Source organism: Cherax quadricarinatus, chromosome 78 (assembly GCF_038502225.1).
Source record: "Cherax quadricarinatus isolate ZL_2023a chromosome 78, ASM3850222v1, whole genome shotgun sequence".
In the NCBI taxonomy this organism is placed as follows: domain Eukaryota; kingdom Metazoa; phylum Arthropoda; class Malacostraca; order Decapoda; family Parastacidae; genus Cherax; species Cherax quadricarinatus.
Genome location: NC_091369.1, coordinates 6264274 through 6278757, shown reverse-complemented (window position 1 = coordinate 6278757; position 14484 = coordinate 6264274). Strand labels below are relative to the sequence as shown.

Here is a 14484-nt window from a genome sequence, read left to right as displayed (position 1 = left end):
CTGACCTCCCAGAACACCCTTCAGGTAAATACATTTTCATTCAGTATACCGTGGACCCCCGGTTAACGATATTTTTTCATTCCAGAAGTATGTTCAGGTGCTAGTACTGACCGAATTTGTTCCCATAAGGAATATTGTGAAGTAGATTAGTCCATTTCAGACCCCCAAACATACACGTACAAACGCACTTACATAAATACACTTACATAATTGGTCGCATTGGGAGGTGATCGTTAAGCGGGGGTCCACTGTACTTCTTTATCAGAATAGGTTAAATGTAATGCCAAATAATCAATGAATAACTTGTACTTCTTCAAGATTCTGTATCCAACTGAAAACAAGAATTATATAAAATGGATATTTCTTCCCTCCCACTGTGTAAATTCTAAATATGCCAGAAATGCCTTACATGTTTGTCTTGATTTTCTGACTTTAATAGCCTGGCATACATAACAGGTTCTTCTGAGAGCATTTCTAAATGATGCCTGGAATATCAGTGGTGTAAAATATGTATATGTATATCTATTTTTTCCTAAAAGTAGGTCAATTACCATGACAATTACAACAAACCCACAAATTATAAATCGTGCCTGGATAATATTTTTTGTTTTAAAATTTATCCAATTTGTGAGTTTACTGCAATATATATAGTATAAGACATCTAATAGGTACTTCTGAGCATATGTGATAGGAGTGAGTTGGTACCAGACGATAGGTTGGAGTGTGAGCAGAGTGATATTTTGTGAAGGGATTCAGGGAAACAAGTTAGCCAGTCTTGAGTCCTGGAGATGGGAAGTACAGTGCCTGCACTCTACAGGAGGGGTGGGGATATTTGCTGTTTGGAGAGTCATCTGAACTGTCATATCTTCCCACTTCTGACAAGATAGTGATATTGTGAATGATGGTGAAAGTGTTTCTTTTTCAGGTCACCCTACCTCGGTGAGAAAGTGTGTTTTAAAAAAAATGTATTTTTATGGCATGCTGTACTCTTACTATACAGCCTCTCCTCACTTCGCGACATACTCGAACTTATGAGAGGCTCTCTAATCAGTATGCATACCTAAATAATGTATATTAGAGCTGATTTCCTCTATTCTGTTTATTACAATATACAGTACACTACTGTATGAACATTTAAAAATATACTAAAAATGTTATAAATGGTGAAAAGGTGACATTAAAACAATATCAAAGATGAGTGAAACAAACCCACTACCATTATACTCATTTTGTACCATATATTTTTCCACATTCAAAGTAAAGAGGGAGACATACACTTCATCTTCAAGAAGCACTTAAATACCAAACAGCAGCACTTACTACATTTTCTGAAATATTCTGAATGTTTGCTTACATTCTGAGTGATGTGTATGATGCTCTCACAACATTTTGAAGAAGAGAACTAAACAAAGTAACAGTCAAACAATTCCCATAGAGCAGTGAATGTAACCACACACAGATGGAAAAGCAAACTTTCAGGGTATTAACAGAAGGATTCCCCACACTGATCAACTGACACTTCAAATGATGTTCTGAACCATAAAAATTACATTGACAAAGTACAATATTTAGAAGTTGGCTACATAGCTCCTAGATGCATGTATTTGCTTGTTTTTTTTTTTTTTTGTTTTTTTTTTCAACAAGTCGGCCGTCTCCCACCGGGGCAGGGTGACCCAAAAAAGAAAGAAAATCCCCAAAAAGAAAATACTTTCATCATCATTCAACACTTTCACCACACTCGCACATTATCACTGTTTTTGCAGAGGTGCTCAGAATGCAACAGTCTAGAAGCATACACATATAAAGATACACAACATATCCCTCCAAACTGCCAATATCCCAAACCCCTCCTTTAAAGTGCAGGCATTGTACTTCCCATTTCCAGGACTCAAGTCCGACTATATGAAAATAACCGGTTTCCCTGAATCCCTTCACTAAATATTACCCTGCTCACACTCCAACAGATCGTCAGGTCCCAAGTACCATTCGTCTCCATTCACTCCTATCTAACACGCTCACGCACGCTTCCTGGAAGTCCAAGCCCCTTGCCCACAAAACCTCCTTTACCCCCTCTCTCCAACCCTTTCGAGGACGACCCCTACCCCGCCTTCCTTCCCCTATAGATTTATATGCTTTCCATGTCATTCTACTTTGATCCATTCTCTCTAAATGACCAAACCACCTCAACAACCCCTCTTCTGCCCTCTGACTAATGCTTTTATTAACTCCACACCTTCTCCTAATTTCCACACTCCGAATTTTCTGCATAATATTTACACCACACATTGCCCTTAAACAGGACATCTCCACTGCCTCCAACCGTCTCCTCGCTGCTGCATTTACCACCCAAGCTTCACACCCATATAAGAGTGTTGGTACTACTATACTTTCATACATTCCCTTCTTTGCCTCCATAGATAACGTTTTTTGACTCCACATATACCTCAATGCACCACTCACCTTTTTTCCCTCATCAATTCTATGATTAACCTCATCCTTCATAAATCCATCCGCCGACACGTCAACTCCCAAGTATCTGAAAACATTCACTTCTTCCATACTCCTCCTCCCCAATTTGATATCCAATTTTTCTTTATCTAAATCATTTGACACCCTCATCACCTTACTCTTTTCTATGTTCACTTTCAACTTTCTACCTTTACACACATTCCCAAACTCATCCACTAACCTTTGCAATTTTTCTTTAGAATCTCCCATAAGCACAGTATCATCAGCAAAAAGTAACTGTGTCAATTCCCATTTTGAATTTGATTCCCCAAAATTTAATCCCACCCCTCTCCCGAACACCCTAGCATTTACTTCCTTTACAACCCCATCTATAAATATATTAAACAACCATGGTGACATTACACATCCCTGTCTAAGACCTACTTTTACCGGGAAGTAGTCTCCCTCTCTTCTACACACCCTAACCTGAGCCTCACTATCCTCATAAAAACTCTTTACAGCATTTAATAACTTACCACCTATTCCATATACTTGCAACATCTGCCACATTGCTCCTCTATCCACTCTATCATATGCCTTTTCTAAATCCATAAATGCAATAAAAACTTCCCTATCTTTATCTAAATACTGTTCACATATATGCTTCAATGTAAACACCTGATCTACACATCCCCTACCCACTCTGAAACCTCCTTGCTCATCCGCAATCCTACATTCTGTCTTACCTCTAATTCTTTCAATTATAACCCTACCGTACACTTTTCCTGGTATACTCAGTAAGCTTATTCCTCTATAATTTTTACAGTCTCTTTTGTCCCCTTTCCCTTTATATAAAGGGACTATACATGCTCTCCGCCAATCCCTAGGTACCTTCCCCTCTTTCATACATTTATTAAACAAAAGTACCAACCACTCCAACACTATATCCCCCCCTGCTTTTAACATTTCTGTCATGATCCCATCAGTTCCAGCTGCTTTACCCCCTTTCATTTTACGTAATGCCTCACGTACCTCCCCCACACTTACATTCTGCTCTTCTTCACTCCTAAAAGATGGTATACCTCCCTGACCAGTGCATGAAATTACTGCCTCTGTTTTGCTTGTAAGGTAGACTATTCTTAATTCCTTCAGTATTCTAGCAGAATAGGAGAAAGCAAAAAAAATCATTATTTCAAGAGTTACCTCTTTTAGTTTTGCCAAAAGGCTAGGAATACCAGCTACACGTGAGGAGTAACGCTGCATATCTCGCCCCTCCAGCACGATGCCCAAAAGCTCTGGGTCACCAGTTGCAGTGGCCTCCTGTAACACTATGACAACATTCTGTTAAACTCATACTTTAAACAAAGGCTCAGTGTTTGTTTCACATCATTCCTATTCAGTATTTCAGACTGATATCTCAATGGGACAAAAGTTATTACTGTACCTAATGGTCTCACTTACCAGTCCAACCATCATTATTCTCAACATTAACATTACAGTGGTGGCGTAGCAGTGATCTAGTGGACTCGAGGTGACCAAGGGTAACAGCCAGCATGAGGGGAGTACGCCCTCGAGGGTCATGCAGCTCTTGATTATGCTGAAAAAGTTAAAATGTGTCATAAACTAATTAGATCTGCAACGATCACTGCTATTCTGCTACATACCCTGAGGAAAAAAAAAAAAAGAGATGAAAGGTTTTGAGTGCTTGGGACTTGAGAAATCAACAGGCCTGTGCGAGCATGTTAGAGTGGAGTGAAGACAAGCAGTTTTTATGGCATGACATGCTGCTGAAGTGTGAGCAAGGTAACATTTATGAAGGAATTGTGATGTCAGCACATTTCCAACAAAACAGCTGTTAAATAAATAATGGTGAATGCATTTCCTTTTCTTTAGGTTACCCTCCCTCACTGAGAGATGATTGGTCTTAATAAAATGCACATTAATTTCATGCTCTTGAATGTAAAAATGGGAAGAAATGCAAGAAAATCTAATTGCAAACCATAAGCATGCATTCTGAAGAAAAACCAATACCATACCTCAATTAAAAACAAAGTAAAAACTTGTACTACAGTTTAGTAATTGTGGTAGGTTCCACTACTGTTCTAGACCACTTTACAGAATAACCGACATCAACTCTGATGAAATAATCTTCTGATATAGCAATAGATTCCAGTATTGATTAGCGTAAACTAAATGTAAGTACAGTGGTACCTTGACTTACGAGTTTAATTAGTTCCGTGACCGAGCTCGTAACTCAATTTGCTCGTATATCAAAACAATTTTCCTCACTGAAATTAATTGAAATGCCATTAATCCGTTCCAGCCCCCCAAAAACCACCCCAATTTGTTTGTTATGGGTTTTTAAATAAGAAAAATGTATTTATAAATAAGAAATATTGTATACTCCACCCACCACCCTCACTTCTCCACCCACCACCATCTCTACTCCACCCACAACCTTCACTTCTCCACCCACCACCATCTCTACTCCACCCACAACCTTCACTTCTCCACCCACCACCATCTCTACTCCACCCACAACCTTCACTTCTCCACCCACCACCATCTCTACTCCACCCACAACCTTCACTACTCCACCCACCACTATCACTACTCCACCGACCACCATGACTTCTCCACCCACCACTATCACTACTCCACCCACCACTATCACTACTCCACTGACCACCATGACTACTCCACCTGCCACTATCAGTACCCCACCCACCACTATCACTACTCCATCGATCACCATGACTACTCCACCCACCACCATCACTACTCCACCAACCACCATCACTACTCCACCTGCCACTATCAGTACCCCACCCACCACTATCACTACTCCATCGATCACCATCACTACTCCACCCACCACCATCACTACTCCACCCACCACCATCACTACTCCACCCACCTTAATGTTTCTGGAAAAACTCTGAGTGTTGAAATGGAGGCTACCTCTTCCCCTGATTTATACGAGAACCAAACAAGGGACGAGGTGCCTCACTACAATCTGGGATTAGTGTGGGAGCATTATCCTTCCAGTTATGTCTTGGAAGAGCATGTGGGATGGGACGAAGTACCTGACATTCCTCTGGGTACAGTTTGATTTGACTTCAGATTCACCACCAATTAGTGGCGGCATATCTGGAGCTCGCTCGTAACTCGGATTTTGGCTTGCAACTCAAAGCAAAAAATTGACCGAGCGACAGTTTGTAACTCGAAAAACTCGTAAGTCAAGGTACCACTGTATAGAAATTTTTAAGACTTTCCTGTAATTTTTATTTGTTTTGTACGTGAAAAAGAAATGATCAGCTACTCTATAAGTGCAAAACACTTGCTAGACTTTCACTTAACACTCACATGACAGAGTGATAGTACCTCACTAAGTGGTTAATGGATACCAATCCATTGCTGCTGGCCTTACACTTGTGGATTTGGTACTTCTATTACCACACAATTCTTTAGTTAAGAACCATTTATAGAGTAAAAGGGTTATATGTATTTATTTATTTATTTATTTAGAAATTTTAGCATACATACAGAGGTACAAAAAAAATACAGGTAAGAGCAGCATGCCAAAGCCACTTATATGCATAGCATTACGGGCTGGTTAAAATTAACTTAAGATTAACTAAGCAATGATGAAATCAGTGATAAGACATTATTGTAAACAGATAACTATAAAGCACAAATGAGTATTACAAAGACAGGTCATATGGTTGCATGCATTGCTGTTCATTCAGTAGAATGGAGTATTCTGTTAGGTAGTGTATTTAAAAAAATAAACAAAGTTAGATTGGGTCCTAGGTTTAACATTTATGTGGTATAATTTTAAGGTCCAGTTATTCAGTAATTTATTTGGTTTTGAGTGAGTAAGTGAACTTTGAGAAGAGACTTGAATTTATAAACAGGTAGTGTTTCTTTTATATTTACAGGTAATGAGTTCCAGATTTTAGGGCCTTTTATGTGCATTGAGTTTTTGCATAGCGTGAGATGGACACGAGGAACATCAAAGAGTGATCTGTGCCTTGTGTTATGGTCATGTGTTCTGTTGAGGTTGGCAAGGAGATGTTTGAGGGGAGGGTTAATATCAGAGTTAAGTGTTCTATGTATGTAATAGGTGCAATAATAAGTATGGATGTTTTGTATGGTGAGTAGGTTGAGTGTTTTGAATATTGGTGGAGTGTGCTGCCTGTAGTGAGAATTTGTTATCATTCTAACTGCAGCCTTTTGTTGGGTAATTAGTGGTCTGAGATGGTTAATTGTTGTTGAGCCCCATGCACAAATTCCATAGGTGAGATAGGGGTAAATAAGAGAGTGATAAAGGGCCAGGAGGGCTGACTGTGGAACATAGTACCGTATCTTCGATAGTATGCCTACAGTCTTGGAAATTTTCTTAGAAATTTGTTGTATATGTGTATGAAATTTGAGTCTATTATCGAGGTGGATTCCTAAGAATTTTCCCTCTGTTAGCTTTGAGATAGGTGATCCGTTTATCGTTATGTTAAGAGGTTCATCTGTAGCTCTGTTTCCAAACTGAATGAAGTAGGTTTTGTCAATGTTTAGTGTAAGTTTGTTAGTCCTCATCCAGGTAGATATTTTCTGTAATTCGGTGTTTACAGTATTGGCTAGCGTGACTGGGCTCGGGTGAGAGAAGACGTATGTAGTGTCATCTGCAAAAAGTGTGGGTTTGAGTAATTGCGAAGCATTTGGTAGGTCATTTATGTATAGGAGAAAGAGAAGAGGGCCAAGGACACTTCCCTGTGGGACACCAACTGTAATTGGTTGTGCGGAAGAGCTTGCCCCATTTGCGTACACATATTGGCTTCTGTTGCTGAGGTAAGACTTGAGGTAGTTGAGGGAGTGCCCTCTAATACCATAGTGTGACAATTTTACGTGGAGCAAGTCATGGTCAACTGTATCAAAAGCTTTACGTAAGTCAATGAAGATCCCCAGTGGGACTTCTTTTATCTCTATTGCAGTGTATATATGTTCTAGCATGTGTATAACAGCATCATTAGTATTTTTATTAGGCCTGAATCCAAATTGGCAGGGGTTGAGAATGTTTTGGGAGATGAGGTAGGAGTAGATTCGTTTATGAATTAATTTTTCAAAGATTTTTGAGAGAGGGTGTAAATTGGATATTGGCCTATAGTTATTCAACTCTGTTTGGTCTCCTCCTTTATGGATCGGGGTGACCCTTGCTATTTTGAGAACTGTAGGGAAGGTGGAGGATTCAATGGATTTGTTAAAGAGTGTTGCAATGATTGGTGATAGTACTTGTGATGCTTTTTTGTATATAAAGGGTGGTAAGGTATTCAAATCTCCTGCCTTGTTTTTCAGTGCGTTGATAATAAGGGAGACTTCGTATGGGTTAGTCGGAGCTAGGAACAGTGTGTTCGGGTAGTTGCCAGTGAGGTAGTCATTTGGTGGGGTATCTGAGCTTGGGATTTTATTGGCAAGGTTTTGACCTATAGTGGAGAAGAAATCATTGAGTCTGTTTGCTGTTTCTGTTGGTGGGAGTTGGGGTTCATCTGATTTTGCTAATTTTATTTCGCTATGTCGTGATATCTTTTTTGTTCCCAGAATTTCTGATAGGGTCTTCCAGGTCTTTTTTATATCACCTCGTAAGTTGGATAATCTGTTCTCATAATACAATTTTTTTGCCCTTCTTATCAGGCTGGTTAGGATTGACGAGTAACGTTTTGTTTGGTCTCTGGTTATGTGACCCATTCTGTACTGTTTTTCATATCGGTGTTTTGTATTTATGGATTTGAGAATGCTGGGTGTTAGCCAGGGACTGTTCAGTCTCTTAGCTGTCATCTGTTTAGTTTTTTTAGGGCAGTGCTTGTTATAGAGGTATTGGGTCTTTTTTAGAAAATTATTAAAACATTCGTCAATATCTGTATAGATTTCTAGCTCAGTGTGCCAGTCAATGTTTGTTACTGCTGTTGTGAAGTTATTAATGGCTGCCTCATTGTGAAGTCTGAAGGTGACTTTAGTAGTGTCTTGGGGTATTTTACCAAGAGTTGTTATGAGGAAAGTAGGGTAGTGGTCTGTGGTATTATCTGTAATTATGCCTGATTTTAAAGGGGATATGGTGTTGGTCCAGATGTGGTCAAGTAGGGAAACACTAGTCTCTGTAACTCTTGTAGGTTTTGTTACTGTTGGTAGCAACATGCAGTTACTCATTGTGTTTGTGAATTCAGTAAAGAACATACATCCTTTCATAAAAAAATTAAAATTTCATGTTCATACAACAACTAGCTCATTAACTAAGTGGCCTGCATACCAAATATCAAATCCTAGCCTTAAATGAGTATGCATATATGTACATACTGTATACACAATTTTATAATTATATTCATGGGGATGGGAACCGCCAAAGCTGTAGGGGGTCATATAACTCCAGGGAGGAATGGGAGCTAATCAGAGTCCATCCAAGGGAGGTCAGGCCCCATTCCTTGGAGGAAAAGACCCTCATTGGCAGCAAGGAACCTCCTCTGATGACTATACATAGAAAAACAAAAAATGATAACATCAATAATATGGTGACTGCCACATCTCTATCTTCAGTGTCTAGGAATAAAAAAACCACCATCCAATACCAACCTTTCCACATATTTTATGAAAACAAAAATAACTAAATAAATCATCAGAACCAATGTATAAATCAATAATCTACAAACCTTGTTTTTACCCAGTTCTGTTTCAAGTCTTCGATAGTCATTATGCCAAACCAGCCAGTGAAGTGGATAACAGTCTTGTCCACCTCTGCTCTGTGAGCTAACTTCAAACCCAAGACAAGGGTTTCCAGCCACTTTTCCAATCTGGTCTGTAGTTTTTACTGCTGCTTGGGCCCCACTTCCTGGCTTGTTGCCACTTTCTGAACTGACAGAGTCTTTTTCATCCACTTTAACTCTAAGAGCCACTTTTTTTGCACTTTTAACTTCATCAGAAAGTGAGGCTCCATTGATCTGCTTATCTTTTGTCCCATGACAATTGTTCATTTTACCATCTGCCTCTGCCATAAGGAACTTCTAGGTTTATGTACTGAAAACCTGAAACATTTTGAGAATATTGTAAAAACATTACCATATATCAAACTGTAACGACTGCAACATTAAAATTACATGTACGTGTGTGTGTGTGTGTGTGTGTGTGTGTTGTATGTGCGTGAGATAAGAGAAAATAAGATTTTTGTTCAGATTTTTAACTCCAGAGGGTTAGCCACCCAGGATAACCCAAGAAAGGCAGTGCATCATCGAGGGACTGTCTGTCTTATTTCTATCTTGTCCCCCACACTGCGACCCACACCAGTCAACTAACACCTGGAGAATACCTGGAGAGGGTTTCAGGGGTCAATGCTCCCGCAGCCCGGTCTGTGACCAGGCCTCATGGTGGATCAGGGCCTGATCAACCAGGCTGTTAGTGTTGGCCGCACGCAACCCGACGTATGAACCCTAGCCCAGCTGTTCAGGTACCAACTCTAGGTGCCTCTCCAGTGCCTTTTTGAAGACAGCCATGAGTCTATTGGTAATCCCCTTTATGTACCTTCCTGCTTGCCTGCTAGGTGAACAGAACAACAGCTGTAAGGAAACACGCCCAATGTTTCCACCCGTACCTGGAGAGGGTTTCGGGAATCAACGTCCCCGTGGCCCAGTATATGACCAGGCTTCGGTGTAGATCAGGCGCCTGATCAACCAGGTTGTTACTGTTAGCCACATGCAAACTGACATACAAACCACAGCCCAGCTGGCCAGATACTGATTTTAGGTGCCTGTCCAGTGCCTTCTTGAAGACGGCCATACCAGGGATCGAACCACGGATACTCAGCATGTGAACCGAGAGCGTTGCCTACCAGGCCATGGGTCTATGCGTGTGTTATATATATATATGCCATGTCTGAGGGCAATGTGTGGTGTGAATATAATGCAGAGAATTCGTAGTTTGGAAGTTAGGAGGAGGTGCAGGATTACCAAAACTGTTGTCCAGAGGGCTGAGGAAGGGTTGTTGAGGTGGTTCGGACATGTAGAGAGAATGGAGCGAAACAGAATGACTTCAAGAGTGTATCAGTCTGTAGTGGAAGGAAGGCGGGGTAGGGGTCGGCCTAGGAAAGGTTGGAGGGAGAGGGTAAAGGAGGTTTTGTGTGCGAGGGGCTTGGACTTCCAGCAGGCATGCGTGAGCATGTTTTATAGGAGTGAATGGAGACAAATGGTTTTTAATACTTGATGTGCTGTTGGAGTGTGAGCAAAGTAACATTTATGAAGGGGTTCAGGGAAACCGGCAGGCCGGACTTGAGTCCTGGAGATGGGAAGTACAGTGCCTGCACTCTGAAGGAGGGGTGTTAATGTTGCAGTTTAAAAACTGTAGTGTAAAGCACCCTTCTGGCAAGACAGTGATGGAGTGAATGATGGTGAAAGTTTTTCTTTTTCGGGCCACCCTGCCTTGGTGGGAATCGGCCAGTGTGATAATAATAAAAAAATATTAATATATATATATATATATATATATATATATATATATATATATATATATATATATATATATATATATATATATATATATATTTATATATTATATATATATGTATGTATGTATGTAATGTGTATGATCATGTAATGTCTAGCGAATTAAAAACAAAAACTGCCAGAGTTATCAGTTGTTGCAGAAGCCTTGTAGATAAGTCACTTGCTGATAAATGTTTGCTGCCATCAGGTTGCTTACCTGTCATACTGGTGACAGTAATATAAGTAACCATGGATATCTGGTCCTTGTGAGAGTTCAATTAGCTTGGGTTTGTCATGGACATAAAATAAGTTTATTTAGGTACAGGCACACATGAATACAGCTACACAAATTATCATACACAGTAACATATGTGGTAGTTACCTAGGATAACCCAGAAAAGTGATTTATTCCATTGAGGTCGTTGTCTTACTTCCTGTGAGTTACACATACCTAAGAACCCTAATCTAACCTAACAAAATGTAATCTAACCCATCCTAAAAATATAAAAATAAACGTAATTCAACCATACTCCTCCTGTGGTAGATATGTCACTGGCTCGCCTTCATTTACACTGCATATTTTCCTCTGATAATTTCCATAAAAATGACAGTTCTGTATAGGATAAAGATAGCAAGGTATTATTAAAGATATATTAATCTACACAGCAATTATACGTAAGCTTCTTTTTATTCTTAGTTATCTCCCGATTACTACGTACATGTAATTTGTTATTTTTTAAGTGATATAATGAACAAGAATGACATGAAGCAGTGAGAGATGATGGTAAATGTTTGACCATGGTTGGATTGTGGTCTGCAGTAGTGCTGGAGTGTTACCTGCAAGGACAAGCTGTGGTGGTGCTCAGGCAGCAGCAGGAGCAGCAGCAGACATCATGATGTTAAGAGGAAGGCAGGAATCAGCGGTGTCAGGCAAATGAGAAGAGAAGAGCAAGCCAGAGTGTACATGACACACACACTGACTCACACACATACACACTACCGTACACCTCACATGCTAGCCTGCCCAGCCCCACCCTTCCTAGCCCCTCCCCACCCTTCCTAGCCCCTCCCCACCCTTCCTAGCCCCTCCCCGCCCAGCCTAGGCCCTCTCTTCCCTGTCTAACCCCTTCCCACCATGCCCAGCCCCACCATTCCTAGCCCCTCTCCACCCTGCCTAACCCCTCCCCATTAAGCCTAGCCCCTCCCTACCTAGCCTCTCCCCGCCATTCCTAGCCCCTCTCCATCCAGCTTTTCCCCTGCCATTCCAAGCCCCTCCCCACCAAGCATCTCCCCGCCCAGTCCAACCTCTCCCCACCCTTCGCCTCTAGGGCAAGGGAGGCCTTGAACCTCCTCAAGGGCTCTTCATCCATGGAATTAAATCCATCCATCACAACTGACCACCTGCCATTACCCACTAAAGCTAAAGGAATCTTATAAAAGTCAGTAATCGCGGGAAGAACTAAAAGCCATAAATGAAATCAAAAGACACCCAAAGTATTTCTTTTCTTATGCCATATCAAAGTCGAGAACAATATCCAGTATTGGGCCCCTACTTAAACAAGATGGGTCCTACACAGATGACAGCAAGGAAATGAGTAAGCTACTCAAGTCCCAATATGACTCAGTTTTTAGCAAGCCGCTAACCAGACTGAGAGTCGAAGATCAAAATTAATTTTTTATGAGAGCCACAGAATTTGGTTAACACAAGCCTATCTGATGTTATCCTGACGCCAAATAACTTCGAACAGGCGATAAATGACATGCCCATGCACTCTGCCCCAGGCCCAGACTCATGAAACTCCGTGTTCATCAAGAACTGCAAGAAGCCCCTATCACGAGCCTTTACCATCCTATGGAGAGGGAGCATGGACACGGGGGTCGTCCCACAGTTACTAAAAACAACAGACATAACCCCACTCCACAAAGGTGGCAGTAAAGCAACAGCAAAGAACTACAGACCGATAGCACTAACATCCCATATCATAAAAATCTTTGAAAGGGTCCTAAGAAGCAAGATCACCACCCATCTAGAAACCCATCAGTTACACAACCCAGGGCAACATGGGTTTAGAACAGGTCGCTCCTGTCTGTCTCAACTATTGGATCACTACGACAAGGTCCTAAATGCACTAGAAGACAAAAAGAATGCAGATGTAATATATACAGACTTTGCAAAAGCCTTCGACAAGTGTGACCATGGCGTAATAGCGCACAAAATGCGTGCTAAAGGAATAACAGGAAAAGTCGGTCGATGGATCTATAATTTCCTCACTAACAGAACACAGAGAGTAGTCGTCAACAGAGTAAAGTCCGAGGCAGCTACGGTGAAAAGCTCAGTTCCACAAGGCACAGTACTCGCTCCCATCTTGTTCCTCATCCTCATATCTGACATAGACAAGGATGTCAGCCACAGCACCGTGTCTTCCTTTGCAGATGACACCCGAATCTGCATGACAGTGTCTTCCATTGCAGACACTGCAAGGCTCCAGGCGGACATCAACCAAATCTTTCAGTGGGCTGCAGAAAACAATATGAAGTTCAACGATGAGAAATTTCAATTACTCAGATATGGTAAATACGAGGAAATTAAATCTTCATCAGAGTACAAAACAAATTCTGGCCACAAAATAGAGCGAAACACCAACGTCAAAGACCTGGGAGTGATCATGTCGGAGGATCTCACCTTCAAGGACCATAACATTGTATCAATCGCATCTGCTAGAAAAATGACAGGATGGATAATGAGAACCTTCAAAACTAGGGAGGCCAAGCCCATGATGACACTCTTCAGGTCACTTGTTCTATCTAGGCTGGAATATTGCTGCACACTAACAGCACTTTTCAAGGCAGGTGAAATTGCTGACCTAGAAAATGTACAGAGAACCTTCACGGCACGCATAACGGAGATAAACCACCTCAATTACTGGGAGTGCTTGAGGTTCCTAAACCTGTATTCCCTGGAATGCAGGCGGGAGAGATACATGATTATATACACCTGGAAAATCCTAGAGGGACTAGTACCGAACATGCACACGAAAATCACTCACTACGAAAGCAGTGTATCGACTTTAGGTGCTTGTCCAGTGTCAGCTTGAAGACTGCCAGGGGTCTGTTGGTAATCCCCCTTATGTATGCTGGGAGGCAGTTGAACAGTCTTGGGCCCCTGACACTTATTGTATGGTCTCTTAACGTGCTAGTGACACCCCTGCTTTTCATTGGAGGGATGTTGAATCGTCTGCTAAGTGTTTTGCTTTCGTAGTGCCAGTTTTGAAGCATCACAAAAAATGTGGAGTATATTTTTCCCATTTGGATTGGCCAACTGGCGTGGGAACTCCAACATTGGAATTTTCTCATAATCACCAATTAATTCATCCCACCTGTTAATGAATTCCTCAGGTAGAATTTCATCCCAAGTACATTTAAGTTTCCATGCTTCCTGAATTAATAATTTCCCTCTTATAGTAAGGGGTGACACTAAACCTAGTGGATCAAAACATTTGGAAACTTCAGCAAGCAAAAC

The 14484-nt window shown here is 41.0% G+C and overlaps 1 protein-coding gene across 2 annotated transcripts in view; it reads right to left on the bottom strand.

Annotated features, from left to right (window-relative positions):
- LOC128701586 (ankyrin repeat domain-containing protein 13D) overlaps positions 1 to 11999 on the bottom strand; it is a 49270-nt gene extending 37271 nt beyond the window's left edge. The window contains exons 1-4 of one of the 2 annotated variants that reach the window (XM_053795364.2): positions 11802 to 11999; positions 9144 to 9515; positions 3910 to 4045; positions 3652 to 3776 (exon numbers count right to left, since the gene is read on the bottom strand). In XM_053795364.2, coding sequence (XP_053651339.2) covers positions 3652 to 3776; positions 3910 to 4045; positions 9144 to 9485 — 603 coding nt within the window. In that variant the 5' untranslated portion in view covers positions 9486 to 9515; positions 11802 to 11999. The remainder of the gene's footprint in view (positions 1 to 3651; positions 3777 to 3909; positions 4046 to 9143; positions 9516 to 11801) is intronic. The other variant, XM_070101619.1, reaches the window with a different exon arrangement.
- Between the last annotated feature and the right edge of the window lie 2485 nt (positions 12000 to 14484).